At 40.4% G+C, this 15,631-nt stretch overlaps 1 protein-coding gene across 1 annotated transcript in view; it reads right to left on the reverse strand.

Annotated features, from left to right (window-relative positions):
- The window catches only part of LOC104463960 (pro-epidermal growth factor-like), a gene marked incomplete at its 3' end in the record, with an annotated part of 22,954 nt that extends 10,142 nt beyond the window's left edge, over nucleotides 1-12,812 (reverse strand). The window contains exons 1-4 of the mRNA XM_010076490.1: nucleotides 12,686-12,812; nucleotides 3,835-3,966; nucleotides 2,086-2,285; nucleotides 926-1,107 (exon numbers count right to left, since the gene is read on the reverse strand). Coding sequence (XP_010074792.1) covers nucleotides 926-1,107; nucleotides 2,086-2,285; nucleotides 3,835-3,966; nucleotides 12,686-12,812 — 641 coding nt within the window. The remainder of the gene's footprint in view (nucleotides 1-925; nucleotides 1,108-2,085; nucleotides 2,286-3,834; nucleotides 3,967-12,685) is intronic.
- Between the last annotated feature and the right edge of the window lie 2,819 nt (nucleotides 12,813-15,631).

A 15,631-nucleotide genomic window follows, 5' to 3' on the forward strand; every position in this document is an offset into this window, starting at 1 on the left:
TATATAGGCTGATGTCTGGGCCTTTAGAACCTGCCCAAATGACAAGACCCCCAAGAACATTAGCAATGCTACTAGCATCAGAAGATTGGTTTGTGTATAAATGTACTAGGAAAGGACACATAAGCCTTAATATTAAAGTAGTTTCACACACTGCTGAGCAACTTCACTGCAAACCAAAAGCGGCAACAAAAACATGCTTTTGCTGTATGACACAGAAGCATCTCAGTCTCCTCAAGCTTTTATTTTTGCAACTTTAATGGAAGAGGTTTATGTGTAAAGAGAAATTAGCATGAAGAGACCACACGATTCACAATGATAACCCTTGAGGAGGCCAGATCTCTTCTGTGAGCATGGTCCTCAGCTAAAAATGGCTTGAAGCTGAAAGAAGCATCTTTATGAAGGACAATTTACTAGTGACACAAAGTAGCAAAAGTAAATTCAGAACCAACATTCAGAGCAACTGACAGAGACAAGGGAAACAGGAGCAAAACTGTAAGTTCAGAAAACATATCAATTTATATTCTAAGCATGCCAGGCTTGGGGCACAAGGGACTCCCAGCATTTGCAGGCACTATTCCCCTCACTGCTCCAGTCCTGCTTTCTGCTGCCCTGAAACTTTTCTGTCTTTGAGAAAGGACCAGCAATGCCTCTTTTCCATCAGCTCTCCTCACTAGCAAAATTTTCCCTGATGACCAGGAAGTATAGATTCTGCATTAGACTCCGGGGGACTTTTCTTATGCACTTCTCTATTTATCTCTTATATGCTTGTTAATCTTTTATCCTCTTATGTCAAAGTTCAAGGAGGTATTGGACTATACATAATACACTTGTGTACAGACTAGCCCAGCAGCCTATAAACCACAATCATAGAACTTTGCATATTTCAAGTCCATTTCAATAAAATTACTAACCTAGTTAAAATTACCTTTGCTCAGCATCAATGGCAATCCTTGTGGGACGACCAGCATCTCTTAGAAGAACTCGGCGTTTCTTCCCATTCATGTCTGTTGCTTCTATGGTTGCTTTCTGTCTATTGGCCCAGAGAATGTCTTGATTTATCCAGTCAATAGCAAATCCTGAAATGCCTTTGTCTATGTAACACAGTCTCTGAAAAAAAAAAAAAAAAAAAAAATTGACAAGAAGAAGCATGCTAATAACTACCCTAAACTCAACTTCCAGTATAGGGAATAGAGTGCTAGACTGAAGCTTTCCATTTTATTCCTTCACCCGCTTCATTTTCTCTCAGACCTGTAGATATTTCTCTTTCTTATTCTTTAATCACTTTTATCTGGTCTTTGTACTTACATATACCCCTTCTGAACTGAGTGACGCCCTGGTGAAAGGGGAAACCATTCTCCATGAGAAATACACTGGACTAATCTTTAGCCACAACTTCTTGCATCTGGCACTCTGTGAAGCACCCAGACCTGCACATTACAGATAGAAGACTTCCTAACACACTGTTGCTGGGCCTGATCCTTAAAAATCAGCGTTACATACATCAGTGAGGACTCCACTGGAAATCTCTCCCAAACAAAACAAGGCTCTCCCAGCATTAAGGTTCAGCCACAACAGCCTCTCTGCCCTTCTTAATCAGCCAGATGCACTGAACTGCACAGCTTTTTCTGAACAAAGGATGAAGTGCTAAAAGAAGCATTTATGCAACCATAGAAACCAACAAAAGGTTTGAGAAAAAATGAGCAGGAATTCAAGCACATTCTTCTCATACCATTTGTGCCAGTCTGAGTTACAGTAATCTGGAAGACAAACTTCCACAATGCCAGGGTTTAATTTAAAACTGATAGAAACATTACTGTCTTCAAAGCTTTAGTTTGTCCGAATTTACCCTCCTTCATTTTTAACCTCACTTCACTTGATCCACAGAAAATACTAATTGTGCTGTGAATGCCAGTAAAACAGCCTAGGCTCAGGACCGTAACTATCACGACAGTAAAAACTATTTAACATATCTGAAGTGCTAATCAATGACCAGAAATAGCAGAATTGTACCTGAAGAGCAGGTGTTTTCCATTAAGGGTTTTGTGCCCATTAACTTGGAGAATACCAGAGAATTGATTCCTTTACCTCTCGTTCTGTGCCATTCAGGTGAATTCTTTGAAGCAGTCGCCTTTCAGAGTCTACCCAATACACCTTCTCTTCTTTATAATGAAAATCCATAAGCGTTGAGTGGCCAGTATCAGCCACCAATCTTTCGTGGTTGGTCCCTTCCGTGTCAATTCTAAAGATGGCACTTCCATGGCTAAAAAGTAAGAATGGTGCAGGGTCTGGTGTGAAGAAAACAAAAAGAGACCCATTAATAGATAAGCATAGCACTTCCATTGCATTAAGTTCTCATCAGTATTGTACTAGCCAAAGAGAAAGTTCAGGACCTCATCACCTCTCTTGTATTTTCTTAGAATCATAGAATGGTTTGGGTGGGAAGGAACCTTAGAGATCATCTAGTTCCAACCCACCCTGCTATGGGGGAAGGAAAGGAGTTTTTATGTAACAGTCATATTTCAGCCTTCATTTTAAAAATAAATGGCTTTCTTTTTCTAATTAAAAAAAAAAAAATAGGGGGTATATAGCCTAGTCTTTAATTTACCACTAAAACAACATTCAAAGAAAGCCCATTGTGGTGGTAATGGTGGGGATTTATGACATGGTTGCCTGAAACAACAGATCATGGCAGAAAAGTAGTGCTCTAACCAAGTGACTTTGAAATGAAATTATTGATATAGATCCAACACAATAACAGCTTTCAAGTCTGTCTAATCACTTGTTGAATTGATCTTACTGCAATGCAGAGCAACTCTCCATTTATCAGGGACGGATGTCGTCAAAGATGCACTATCATCAGTTTTCTTGCACATATACTTTTGAAAATTAAACTGGTTTTACTGACCAGTTTTGCAGCCTTTTAGCTAAACATCTTTACTATTAGGATGAAACCTGAGGCTTTTAAACTCAACAGGCATCACTTCCACAAACTTTAGCCAGATGCTCCACCTTCATCACGGTTGTAAGGTTGTTTGATTCAACCCCTTTCACAGCAGGGAAATGAGACCAATTCTGACTTCCCCAAGCAAAGAGCAAGTCAGGCAGAATGTTCTGACGGCATCTTCCGTTCACAAGGAAGATGTTCAGCACTCTGTTTCTATACTAACAGACTGTTTTGTATCTCAAATTTTCAAGCTATCACCCAGTTATAACAGCTGCTTCTAGGATTTTAGCGACTGCCTTTTTCTGCTGCTATTTGCACTGAGCAACCCCATGTGAGAATATTTAAACTATGAAGACTTGCTTTACATAAATGGTAAATGACCAGTGAAGTGTAGCGAGGTTGATTTATCTCAGGAATTTGACAGCTGTACTGCCTGCATTTTTGCCAATTTGTTGACCAAGAGCATTTATATACTTTGTTTTTGTCCTTTCCACTGTCTGAATTTCCTATCAGGCTCCCACGAATGAGGGCTGTAAACGGAACAGGGACCCAACAAATCTAATTTTGATTGCAGAGGCACCAGTCAGATTTGAGACTTAATTTTATCAGGGGTTTAATGAACAGGTAAGCAACACCTGCATTGAAGAGCTTCCTGTCTTTAAAACATGAGGGTATTTCACTTGGTTTACCCGCTACAGAAGTGTTTTTACTTAGCACAAGGGTTGCTCATCCATCACACTTGCTCCTGAACCATCACTCACTTTCTACTGTTGTTATAAATGTTAAGAATAATGTTAAAATAGTTTAAGCCGGGCTTGGTTCACTTTGAAAAACAACACTAACCAAATCTCTAAAGCTCTTTTAGTCACCACAAAAGAAAATGACCTTACCGTTCACATAGCAAGAGCGTTTGTCAATATCCAAAGTGTAGCCAGGCAAACAGGAGCAGATGTAGGACCCTGGCACATTGACACAGGTCTGGCCACAGGTTCCCAAACCACCTTCAAGGCATTCATCGATATCTGAAACGTTTTTGAACAGATCAGGAAAATTCAGCTAGCAAAAACAGCAAGGAGCAGAGAGAAAGAACACCCTTGACATAGTTATGTAATAACAAATTGGTCACAAAATTTACTATCCCATCATTAAAAAAGAAGAGGAGGATTGGATGTATTGCTTCATGCATGGGTTTCACAATTATTGTTTTGCCTGTTGTCACATGCATAGTAATTTTTATTTTTTTTTTTTTTTAGAAGACTGTCCAGGGAAATTACCATTTTCGCTAGAGTCTGGGCACTGTGGTCTCTGATCGCCCCAGCACAGGGAACACTCTTGTCTCGTACTCCATTTCTGTGATTTGCATTATCATTTGCTATGCAAATCCTGCCTGCAACTGCTTCCACAGTAATGATTTTGCCAACAAATTAACAAACTTCGCAAAACAGCAAAGCAGCAGACAGACTGCCACAGCACTGAGTTCCCCATTGAGCTCAATTTAATTTGAGTCAACTCTCAAAAATACATATAAAACACTAAAAACCCCGCTATATTCTGACAGCAACAAGCCCAAACCAAGGTAAAAAGCAAACTAATTAGAAGTTTGGCTTTTAACTGGTAGATTAGGCTAGAGCCTTTAGGAATTAAAAGACATTTGATGTAATTTTGGTGTTTTATCAGGGCTTGAGGCAGTAACTGTTATTTAAATCCTAAATTAAGGACTTTTATTTTTCAAAAAAAAAGGTCACCACTGAGGAGCATATTTTACACTAAGGGAGAAAGAAATTAACCCTTTTGGCAGTACCATGGATGGTTGTCCCAGAAAATTTAGATATGCTTCAGTTCCTACTTCCCAAGGTGCTTGACACCTGGCAGTACCATATCCTGATATTTTTCTTGTATAACCACTGTGAGGGTTGCTCTAAGGGGCTGCTTTTTCCATGCCCAAGATCTATTTGATGTCACTGGCTTTTGTTCTGGGTTTTACTGTCTGACTTATTGACTGAATGTCAATGCTTTACAGCCACCTAAGATGTCTGTACAGACTAGGGAATGTTTCCATATTTTTTTCAGACTTTTCCCACAACATTGTGTTCCACACAGCAGATTAACTAGTTACGACATGTAATCAGAGCAACTGATTTCTGTTGAACAAATTATGAAGGTAAAGCAGAAGCATTTTCAGGAACTTAATTCCATAAAGCATTCTAATTCTAACCCACAATCTCATTCAAACAATCACCTTTCAGGAGCATATCTCCCCATGCATACGAAGGATGTACATTGCATTCTCCTCAGCGTTAAAGGAGTAACTCCTCCAAACCCCCTCTAGAAAGGCTGGACTGGCTTAGAAGTTTGCTAATGGGCTACAGAAACCATGAGCTCCAGGTTGCCAGTTTAAAACTAGCTATACCTGGCAAACATTGCCTGGACGTCATTAAAACTAACGGGCTCTTTAACCCATATGGAGGGCTTTGGTGACCTCAGCTCGCTGTCACAGCTGCCGTCAGTGTTAGCAGAGATGTGAAGGAGTCTGCAGGCTGAACACTGTTTGTATCTGTCCCTGATGCACTGGTTTTCAAATGGAATAACTGGCTGACTAACCCAGACAGTTAATCTGATCTAGTCACCAGTACAAAAGCAGGTGCAGCACTCTGTTGATAAAGGCTGTAATGCAGTTCATGTTAGTCAATGTACATTTATTACACTAGTGGCTTGTTAAATAAACCTGATGTTATTCCTCTGAGGAAATAACAAGTATGGGTGATAAAGTGTACATGTAAAATTGCTAAAGACAGAGGTCATTTGACTAAGCAATGTGAAACACTGATGAAAGAACTATTATTCAACCACAATAAAGAGCACATTAAATAAGAATACGAAAGACAGGCCTGACCTACAGATTGTATCTGGAAGACTGCTTCCTCTGAAAAGGATCTGTGTTCACGCTGAACAGAAAGCTGACCTGTTAGCATGTCACGGGGCAAGAAAATTTAAATCACAACACATACGAACACAGGAGAAATTAATGACAGTGGGGAAATAATTTTACTTCTCTATATGGCAGTGGTTAGGCTACACTGGCATACTGTTTGTATTTCTCAAATATACATAGATTTCTCAGGTTTTTAAAGGATCTTGAAAAACAGAAAGTGTATACAACAAGGATAAAATCCTGATTTGAGGGTAAGGAAAAGTGCCTTTCTGGAAGGCTCTTAGAGAACTCAGTCTCTTTAGATTATCAGGAAGAAGCTTGGGAGAAGGACTGATCACAGTATATAAATACCTTCATAAAGAAAAAGTATCAGATTTGTTAAAGGACACTATAATCTTTTGCAGGAAAGATTTAACAAGGACTGATGGCTGAGAACTGAAGCCAGGGATCAAATTTAGACACTAAATTAACATTTTAACAGGAAGTGTGATTCACTGAGGGAACCAGCTACCAAGAGAAACTGTGAAGGTGTGAAAACCATCAGTGGACATTCTCAAGTCAAGATCAGACTGGGAAGAGATGTTTTAACCAAGCACGGGTTACTGAGCTTTGTACGAAGGTAACTGGACAACGACCTGTTATTTACAGGAAGGATTTTCCAGCTTTATGCGAGTGTACAGACCTGACCATACAAGAAAGAGCATGCCGATTGACCAGGCTACAAGAATTCACCCCACCTCCCCAGTCATTGTACTCCAAGAGAGGATTTCAGGGTTCTCAATCTTCCCATTTTCATCACCACCAAAGTTCACATCATAAAGCAAATCCCACGCATACTGAAAAGGCAGCAATCGCCCCCGCTGAAGAAGGGGAAGGGCTATAGTGGGAGAATAACCACCCAATAAAAGACAAGGGGTGCAGTGGCGACGGGCGGCTCGGCCACCGGCGAATGCCCCTGCCAAGGGTAAACAGGAAGCACCAGCAGACACAGCGCTATTGTAAACCACGCCGCAGCGCTTTAAACGTCCAGCTTTTATGGCGTTAACAATGGAAGGGGGTCCTACGCTTAGCATGCTTTCTTTTTTGCTTAAAGTACAAATAAAACAAAAGAGGGGAAAAAAAAAAGGATGTTTCTTAAGGTTTAGGAGAACTCAATCATAAAACCATCCATCAGGTGTAACTAGCAGTGCCTTCACCTGCACTCTTAGTGCCGAAGCAAAGCACAGGGTTGCATCGTGCTGTAGCTGTTTTACGTCTCCTGGCAACCACATCCCCCAGTGGGAACTTTACCCTGTGAAAGAAATCGGCTTAGTGAACACAAAAGCTGTCTGCAGTGCCCTGACAGCCAGCCCTGAAAGGAAGAATGAGGTTCTGCTCAGTTCTCAAAGGCTTCTTTATGCAAAAAAATGCCTTGAGAATCAGCAAAAACGATGAATCATGTCATCATGATGTTGGCAGCTCTCAATGACTTTGCATACAAATATGCTACTTTATTGAAAGTCCTGAGAAATGCTCTGATTGCAGAAGGTGAAGCATTAGTATGCCTGGCAGGGATACAGAGAAACCACAGCAAGCCAGAACTTGCATTTCATTATGGGCACAAACACATACATTATATACATAAAATATATATGTGCAGATGAACACACTCCTAGAACTTCACTCAGATTTGGTTCCTGTGGAGTTGGGCCGGGGATTAACTCAATTCACTATATCTAGCTACCACCATAATCTTCTCAACAAGGTTGAACACAAAAATCTCGTCTGAGTTACAAAGAAAGCAGCCCATCCCTTTTACCTATTTTGTTAAAAGCTTACAGCTCAAAGAACAGGAGATAGCCAGAAATGGAAAAAGATGCTCCATCTACCAGTACATCACAATAAAATAGACAAGGCAGGACCTTCTCTCTCTAATTTTAAATGAGGTTTAACTTTTGAGAAGATAGAGGCTGTGCTCAAATAGCATGGTAAGAAATACAATGTGAATACAATAAGGTGATTATCAGCTCCTGGACTCTTCCAGTCCAGAGCCACAGAGGTGATCATATCACACATATGACAGCAAAAACAATAATGTGATTTAATCAAGTACAAAGTAGAATCAAATTTAGAATTGAAAGAAAATTCAGAAACCACTTGTAGATATCTTGAAGAGAAATGGCAGAAAAGATCTCAAGGGACTCAAAATCTTTAGTTTTCTACCCTTTTGGACTCAGATCTCTTTAGGCACTAGAATGGAAAAATATATATTTTGGTTTCATCTTCAAAATATATTCTATGTGTAAACTAATAACTAGAAAGTGGACCTCTACTTCCCAGATGATTACAATATGCCACTTTCAGCATACTGTAATTGACTTGCCTTTCAGAGATGAAGCTCATGTGGCTATCACCTGGTGCCCTTTGAAAGGCATCAGCAAATACTGTCATCCAGCTCCCTTTAAAATAAGATTTCAAATTAAATACTAGAAAGTAGTCAGTTTTATTTAAAACAGAACACAAAATTAATATCTGCTATTTTCCACTGAGTAAAGCAATGATGAGTCTTGCAGAATTAGTCACTGGTCCTGCAGTCTGCCCCTAGCCCTCTTCAGGATTAAGCTTCATGTGATGTGTGATGCCATTTGTGTCATTTCTTGTAACATGTTTGCCTCCTTCCTATTTTGATCTAAGTTTTTACAGCTAAAGAGAGTATTTGTCCACATTGACCTGGACCCACTTTCCAGAGAATGCAATGGGAATCTCTTGTGAATTGGTCTGTGGGTTCAGCCCGATGTTCAGGAATTCCTGACTACTGTTTGGTAACAATATTTTCAAGCATCTTCCCCCAGGGCTCCTTCCCAAGGACCTAGCTGGAAGACAGTTACCAAAAACAAGGAAACAAACATGCTTCAACTGCAGCTCTTCTGAAACACAGAGGGATACTGTGGTGTCTCAACAGGGTTATCCCTCTGTCATGACAGGTGCAGACAACACCGTTCCCCATTACATTGGCTCTTACTGCTCCTTGTGCGGCGCTTGCAAAGAAAGGAGAGCTGTGAATTAGCAAGGTTTTGGCATTTCATATTTCTCACTACGCAATGTAAGAAGTTTTAACAGTGTGTCTTCAGAAGGCTGTACGGAGCAAAGTGAAGCCAGGACTTAGCTAATCTGAGGTGAATTTAAACATGTAATACAGAGAGGAATAACTTAACACCCCGCATCACCAGCACTCCATGGCAGGAGAGTGGTGAAGAGTAAGAAAGAAAGGAGGAAAACCTGAGACACAGGAAGAAGCATCTGACCAGAAGAGCCAACCTAGATAGCCGCAGTTGTCACCTTCAATGGCACATCGTAGCTCTGTAGGAACGTGCAGCATGTTAGCCCTGAAGAAGTGACAAGGTCTGACCAGTTAACGTCAGAAGGTAGTGGAGATGTGCAGAATTTGAGAACCTACAATTAAGTGAAACTTCAAAAATGTGCATTGTGTTTTGCCTTCTTCAAAAATTCTTTTACAATATTGTTGGTGTTTTTTTTTTTTAAATAACTATCTTCCTTCACTTTTAAGACTTACAAAGTGAGTATTCAAAGTCAGCCCTGAAGCTAAAGGGCACCTCCAGTCTTGCAGTATCCAGAACATAATAGATTTGGCTAGGGCAGCCCAAGAGTAACAGGCACTAGTGTCTAGTCTAAAATCGATAATGCAAGTGCAAGGGGCGGCTCTAGGGGCTTCCTCACATAAGCAATGCCATGTGGGAAACGTTTTGGTCTTGAGCAGGGAAAGCATCATGAGAGAACAAAAAACAGTGGTTTTAAAGTGGTACTTCAGGAGAGCACAGGCAACTGATTCCAAGAGGCATAAGGCCCATCGCATAGTGCACCATGTACACTTACGTGGTCAAATATGTTAGAAATCAGAGCTCTCCCCAGACCAACTATGTACTTGTTTTCACCTTGTAGGAATAATCACTCCTGTGTAGCCTGGACCATTTTTCTTCAGAGGCAGAAGTTTCTGTGTTTTCACTGGGGTCTAAGAAAGAGGAGTTATTTAAAGGTAACTGAGCCTGCAGTCCTGACATCAGCTTAAAATAAGTTATTAAATCAAGATGGCAATATCAAAAATTGCAGAAGTGCTTCCAGTTCTACCATAACTTTCCAGTAAACTGATATGTTCATTCACCAGACTAGTCTTGTTCTGACTTCACGATCTGCTCTCCCATACTTTCTCTCTCAGAAGCCTTGCTGCTGTGGGACACAGGGTCCCCTCCGAAAGGCCTCTGCTCTCTTGGCATACCAAGTCAGGATTCAAATAATATCTCTTAAAATAACCGTATAAAATTATGTGAGACATGTAGGGTTAGATTTCATTATCCTTCCACAGGATGCAAAGGTCTTTGATCTTTGAATATGCCTAGAAATAAAAGGAACTAATTAAGAAGTGAGCTATTTAGCAATACAAGAGCAGCAAGATTTAGACCTTCATCTGTAGCGGCAGCATGGAAAACAAACCTAGAAAAGCCTACACACTTTCCAGTAAGCGTCACCTGTAACAGTTCACTAACAGGGAGCAGACACCTTCTTCATTCATGGTAGTCCTTATGGCTGGCAGGATGCCACCATGGTCAGAGATGATAAAGGACATTTTACAATTGGTATATTTGTTACAGCTCACCAAGAATGGTTGCCAAGCCCCAGTTCAGCTTACTGTCATTGTTCACAGTTCAGTTGTATGAGTCATGTCTCCCACTCACCACTCGTATCCCCACTATTACCTTCAAAGCCTGCCTCCAGCTTCCTGACACTTGCTTCCACTGCACCCTCTGTCTCCCATAATTAATGAACTAGAATATCATCCATCCGGTCTTCTGCTCGGAACACAACTTGTGTATCCAGCAGACAGAGGAAAGAACAGTGGAAATCCATTCCACCAAAGCATCCTTGAGTCTTACACTCCATGTCAAAATTTCACCTTTGCTTAATCCCCTGTAATCCAGTGGTCTCTAATTAAAAAGATAGCCGAGCACATCTCATTTTTAATTTATTCTATTTTAAATGGAATTGCTCAGAGTATGTCATAGTAATGTTAGCTCTTACACAGAAGACTTCTATTACTTTTTCCTGCAGAGTGTGCTGAGCTCCTGGCCATTCTGTTTTGGTGCTTTATCTAGAGTCCTCCCATTCATACAGCAGATAAAAGTATCCAAGTTTCAACAGAAAAGACATAATGCAGGGCAGGTTATGTCTCCATTAATGAAGAGCAATGTGCATCAATATGTGAAATATGTCAACTGAGACAAAAAAATACGTCTTCTCAGCCTTTTGAATGTCAATATTTAGAGTGCATTTTGACTCACTAAGCAATAGCCAAGCAATTCCCTTCACGTCAGTAGGATTCTCCTGTTATATCTGAGCTCTTAATTGGGCAACCCAGTAATGCAGAAGTCATAACTAATGTACATCCTAATTAGCTTCTGGAAGCTACGCACATATTAACAAATAGCATGGACCTGTAGGAGGGGCCATGTGAAGTGCAAGAGTAGCTGAAGGTATGACATACACACCGCATATATTTCAGGTTGAGGTTACAGAGAACGAGGTCTGATCTGGTCCAACAGACTGAATGGTCACCAACAACAGAGAGGATGGATGCTCTCCTATGGGAACACCTTCTGGTTTAGGTTGGCCTAAAGGTAACCCAGTTTGTGCACTCTGAAAGTGCTCCGCAGTGTAAAGACAAGCATAGTAAGAGGTGGCAGTATGGAGATTCATTTCAGAAGGATGCTCCTCATTTGTATTCAAGCATCATGTGGAAGCACCCTAGGTGTGTTTGGCTCTCAGATAAACCTTCAGTCAGGTTTATCATCTGTACACAAAAAATGCCTAGCTCCTCCTCTCTCAATACAAGGGTATTTAACATGCATACTTCTATTTTCTACCTATAAGATGGTATTTCTTGGCAGAATGTACAGAGGGGGCACCTGTTATTAAATCACTGGAATCACATCAAGAACTGAGTCAGAGCTTCTGAAGCCCAAGCAATCTAAGGCAAAAGCACTAACTCCAAGTAGTCTGTTTGCTTGACTCCTTACAGAGTGTTTCCTCACCTCCTTACTGCAAAGTCCACGACTTCATTGGCTCTGGCTTTCTAAAAAAAATTGGACTTCAAGTTAGCAGGGTAGGGAGAAGGATTCTGTCATTCTTTCACTTACACTTCATGAAGAATAGGAACCTGCATTTTACATGTTGCAAATCACTGGAAGTGATTATACCAATATTAGGGTCGTACATTTCACCCAGACTTCAGTACTACAGTACAAACACACCTGTGATTCATGTATTGTATGAGATGTGTTGTTATATACAAGCACACATATCTACATACACCAATAATTGTAGAAAGAGCAGTTTTTAAAGTCATCCAGCCCACACCTCAGTATATACTAACACATAATAATTAACATACTCTTTCTATATGCATATAAAAATACAAAAATACACCTATACACAAATTTTACATATATAGAAGCATGAACATGTGCGTGCACATGTATTTAAAATACAGAGACACTAAAGCTATGGCAAGGGATTCTGGTAACTAAGGAACAGTTCATATCTCCTAATGATCATGCAAAAGTTTATCCAGACAAGTGACTGATTTCTGAAAAACAAACTAAACAAAATGAGTTCTGTTCATTATGAGAAGCAAAAGATATCAAGAAGCTGATTTATCAATTCTGCCAGTACAACAAACAAGCAATCTGTAAAAAAAAACCTCTTTGAAAATTATGAAGCTCAGTGAAGAGAATACAAATACAGTTGTGTGAACTTACCTACACAGGCAGAGTTTTCAGGCTTTAATCTGTATCCATTAGGACAGTTCCAGTGCTGCAGAGCTGAGAGGCTGACAAAACCAATTTTAAAAACCACTGGCAAAAAAGCGACAAGGAAGAGAAACATAATATCGAGGGGTTTTTGAACTATCACTAGAGAAAAACGAGCTTGTATTAAGTCATATCCAGGACAAGATGAGCATGTGTAATCCCAAAAGGTTTCTGCAATCTCCCACTTTACACTCAGACATCTTATCGCAACACCAAGTTTTATCTTTGCCTTGCTTTTCTTGTTACTTTAGCCCTTACTGTGTCTGACTACAACCTTGAAGAAATTCCTGGGAGATTTCTTCCTCACACACGTCTTCCTTTTTTTTTTTCTCTCTCTCTCTCTGCTTCGTTTCTTCTTTTTTTTTTTTCTTTTTTGGAAGCCAAGTATGAAATGCCTGACACTCTTGCCACAAATTTAACAGCTTGAAAGTAACGCTCACAAGGATCACTGCAGATTTCCTCTTAACAAGTAAAGCTGCTGTTTAAATCCTAAAAGCAGCAAATTTGGAAAACTCTTCACCACAGCCCTCAGTCGAGTCCAGGGAGCGAGACCTCCAGGTACCGTCCTTCTCCAAAACGCAGTTGCTTTTTACATGCAAACTTGGACAGACTCCTCTTTTCTTTTTAAAGCTCTGCTTGCCCCACCTCTTCTCTTTTTAGTACCACTTGAGTGAACCCTGTGTTTGCAAATAGTAATGTGGTCAGTTCCTTACTACAGGGAACGGAGCCAGAATGCAGATACCCAGCCACCCGTAATAAATACAGTCTATTTAGAAAAGCAGCCCCTCCTGCTTGAGAAGTACCTGTGGTATGCCAGCTAAGTTTTTTTTCTCCGAGATTGTAGGCAGGTTTATACCATGCCTGTTCAATCATGATCAGTTGCATTCATTTTAAAATTGTTCTGTTTTACCACCAGAAAGAAACTTTGTCATCAAAACATTTTGTGCAAAAAAGGGAAAAAAAATGCCTTTGATTTCTCCTATATATATTTCAAATGGAAATATAAATTGGCTTAAGGTCAAGTTCAGATCTAGCGTATGTGCTTGTAATTCTGATTTCAAAAACATTGCAGTCGTTTATATGCACACATCGGTGCTGTGAGAGGCTACTGATGTGATGCCTGTTTTGCTGAGGTATACAAACTAGAGAAATATAGGGCGCATCGAGCTCATAATTCATCCAGTACTGAAAAAAAAAAAATTCATTTTTACTGGTTCTTTGGTTCAGACCAGCAAAGCTCTAGATCACAAGCATAAGTGATTTGCTGAGTTTTGAATGTGCTGAGATTTCAGCTGGTGTTTAAAGGGTTGACTGCACCAGGCTTTGCTGAGCTAACTACTGTAAGACATTCTGGTTCTGTTGCTTATTTCTTTCCTTTTTTTTTTTTTTTTTTAATTACTGTAGTGTTGTGCTAGAATAAATACCAACACAACAGCTGGATACAGCAGCAGCATCACATGCTAACCTACAGCTGTACAAGTTCCGTCTCTGGGAATTTCCCTCTCCCTTATTTGCCTGAATCGATAAGAGTCCAGACTTGCACTCTGAGAAAATAAGAAGCATGAAACCTGATTATAAGTTGGGCCATCCTCCATTAAAAGCAACTGTTTCTTGATGTTTCTGTCTGTGTGTAGGCACATTCTGCTCCCTCAGTCTTCACTGCTACAGCTAATGAAATCCGGACTGGCAAGTGGCAGCCACGTTTCCATATATTCTGTTCAGAACTGAGGCTCTGTTCTGCATGCTATAAAATACAATAACAGTAATGTAAATTATGCAGGGCCAGACTCATGCCAAACAGCATTTGCTTCTCTAAATAGTCCCCTGGAACACAAAAGGGCAACCAATGCGAAAGCGCAGTATAATGCCATCCCATCTAGGATTACAGGATCCTGCCCAGGAGCTGTGGTATGTTCCACGTGAACCTCTTGGACTAATTCTGCAGCCCTCGGTTCCTCCTCACACAATTTTCTTCAGTGTTCAAGCTGGGAGCACGCAACCTAAACAGCTCAAAAGGAATGTGTCACTTCTTTGTGAGGAACCACCAGCAGAGTGTTTGCTGGACCGTGAGGGTGGCCGTCCCCACACAGCCCTGACCTCTTCCAGGGCAGACTCAAACTTACTGAAGGAGACAAAGTGAATAAGTTCTCCTATTAAAACCCAGAAGCAATTTCTGTCTTACTCACATTCTTTCAATCTCTCATTTACACACATTGTCTCCTCTCAACATCTCCCTCAATCTCCCTCCGGTCTGTTTCCTTTTTTTGCCTTTACTCAAAACAATCAAAGGCATGTCCCAGAATTTCTCTTTTTTCTCTAAAGTAAAAGTGAAGACAGAACTGTCTGACATGCCAATACCTAACTAACTTCTCAAACATACAGCTTTTCAGTACCACACAGAATTCCTTCAGCCTAAATTCATCCAGCGTTCAAGAAGTTGTTCAAATGCATTTCTACAAAGCACACTATTGTGCACACCTATAGGTACTACGTACAGCAATTTACTTGCATTCATACGATAAATTAGACTAAAATAGCACGGTACTCTCATCTGTAGGGCTCACCACAGAATCGGAGCAAATTATCTTCAAATCATCTGCCCCAGTATGTCAAATGCAAAGAACTAAGTTTAATTTGACCTTCTAACTCAAAAGACTGATGACCTAAAAACAAATAAACATTTTAGTCCTTTCTGTTGGGCTTTCTGCTATCTCAGCTGGCTTCTTTGGAAAGCTTTCTTTGCCAAAGTTGGTAAAGACCATTGGTAAAGACCAGCTAGCAATTCAACGGAGGGGGTCTTCTCTGCTACCTTGGCAGAGAGCTGCTGTTACGTAGTTCAAGGACAATATGTTCTGCTTGTTTCTAAACTGTGAAGGAAACAGAGCCCTACCTCAG

The sequence above is a fragment of the Pterocles gutturalis genome, unplaced genomic scaffold, assembly GCF_000699245.1.
Source record: "Pterocles gutturalis isolate BGI_N339 unplaced genomic scaffold, ASM69924v1 scaffold34158, whole genome shotgun sequence".
Classification (NCBI taxonomy): domain Eukaryota; kingdom Metazoa; phylum Chordata; class Aves; order Pterocliformes; family Pteroclidae; genus Pterocles; species Pterocles gutturalis.